At 37.8% G+C, this 1,096-nt stretch overlaps 1 protein-coding gene across 1 annotated transcript in view; it reads right to left on the bottom strand.

Annotated features, from left to right (window-relative positions):
* Positions 1-1,096, bottom strand: part of SMC5 (structural maintenance of chromosomes 5) — a 91,397-nt gene that overhangs the window by 75,692 nt on the left and 14,609 nt on the right. Inside the window, exon 3 of the mRNA XM_004713826.4 lies at positions 579-631. Within this exon, the coding sequence (XP_004713883.1) occupies positions 579-631 (53 nt within the window). The remainder of the gene's footprint in view (positions 1-578; positions 632-1,096) is intronic.

Below are 1,096 nucleotides of genomic sequence, written 5' to 3'. Positions count from 1 at the left end.
GCAGAAAAGAAAAAGGCCCAGAACAGATGGATTGGCACAGTGTTACAACCATGGTTTTACATAAGAACAATTGCGAGGACAGCACAATGCTTCATTCTTTACATAGGGGGTACTATGAGTCAGAACAGACTCGATGGAACTTGACAACATAAACCTTCTGTAACTTATGAAGCCAATGGATATTTTAATTTTAGATGTATGAAAAATATTAACTTTTTTTTAAAGGTACCATTATTATTTTAAGGTAACACTATTTTAAAATAGTGTTACTGTATTGTTAACTTCTCAATAAATATTTAAATTGGATTAGTTCTATGTCATTACCTCTCGTAAAATTATTATTTCCTTAAGAAATTTTTCAAGATAATTCTTACAATTGAGATTTTAAATTTAGATTTTAAATCTGCAAAATGAAAAAACAAATGCTTACTTTTTTGGGATAAAGTACTTTAAAATTGTTCCTAATATTTATGGCGTAACACTACCTTACTATTCTTTTGTTCCATCATCAGGGAAGTATGGACACAAACTAATAAACTATGTGGGAAGAAAACTGGTTTGACATCTTTATCACTTACAATTCGATTTCAACCGTGCCTTTTGAACATCCCCGCTTCACAAAAAAGCCAACCTACGACATAAAAGAAGAAAAAGTAAAGTTGTGATGACACTCCTGAATTAATAATATTGGCGAAGTCGATATTATCCATCAACTTAAAATCTTGTCACTACTTCTTTGTATGTCCATTTCCATCACTTTACAAATGTATCTCTTGAATAGTTGAGTCCCCCCAGGTAGCGCAGTGGTTGACTGTTTAGCGACTTAAAGGGGCGGCGTTTTGACCCCCCCCGCAGCTCTGCAGAGGGAAACGCATTAGCAAGCTGCTCCTATCAGGAAGGCAGCCAGACACCCAGTGGGGCACCTCTACTCTGTTACAATCTCCCAGGAGACAGATACTGTCCATAGTGAGGATCTAGTACTACGGTACTTCCTAAAGTGGGCGATATTGCTGCGCGCGTGCATGTGTGCGTGTGGGGCTGGGGGTGGGGGTGGAGTTACAGGCAACTAAGGCCTCAAGGCTAATCAATTAATGGA

This window comes from Echinops telfairi, unplaced genomic scaffold (assembly GCF_000313985.2).
Source record: "Echinops telfairi isolate 266 unplaced genomic scaffold, ASM31398v2 ScPeMD7_22;HRSCAF=79, whole genome shotgun sequence".
Taxonomy (NCBI): Eukaryota; Metazoa; Chordata; class Mammalia; order Afrosoricida; family Tenrecidae; genus Echinops; species Echinops telfairi.
Note: the sequence above shows the minus strand (reverse complement) of the source record. Positions and strands in the feature narration are given on the sequence as shown.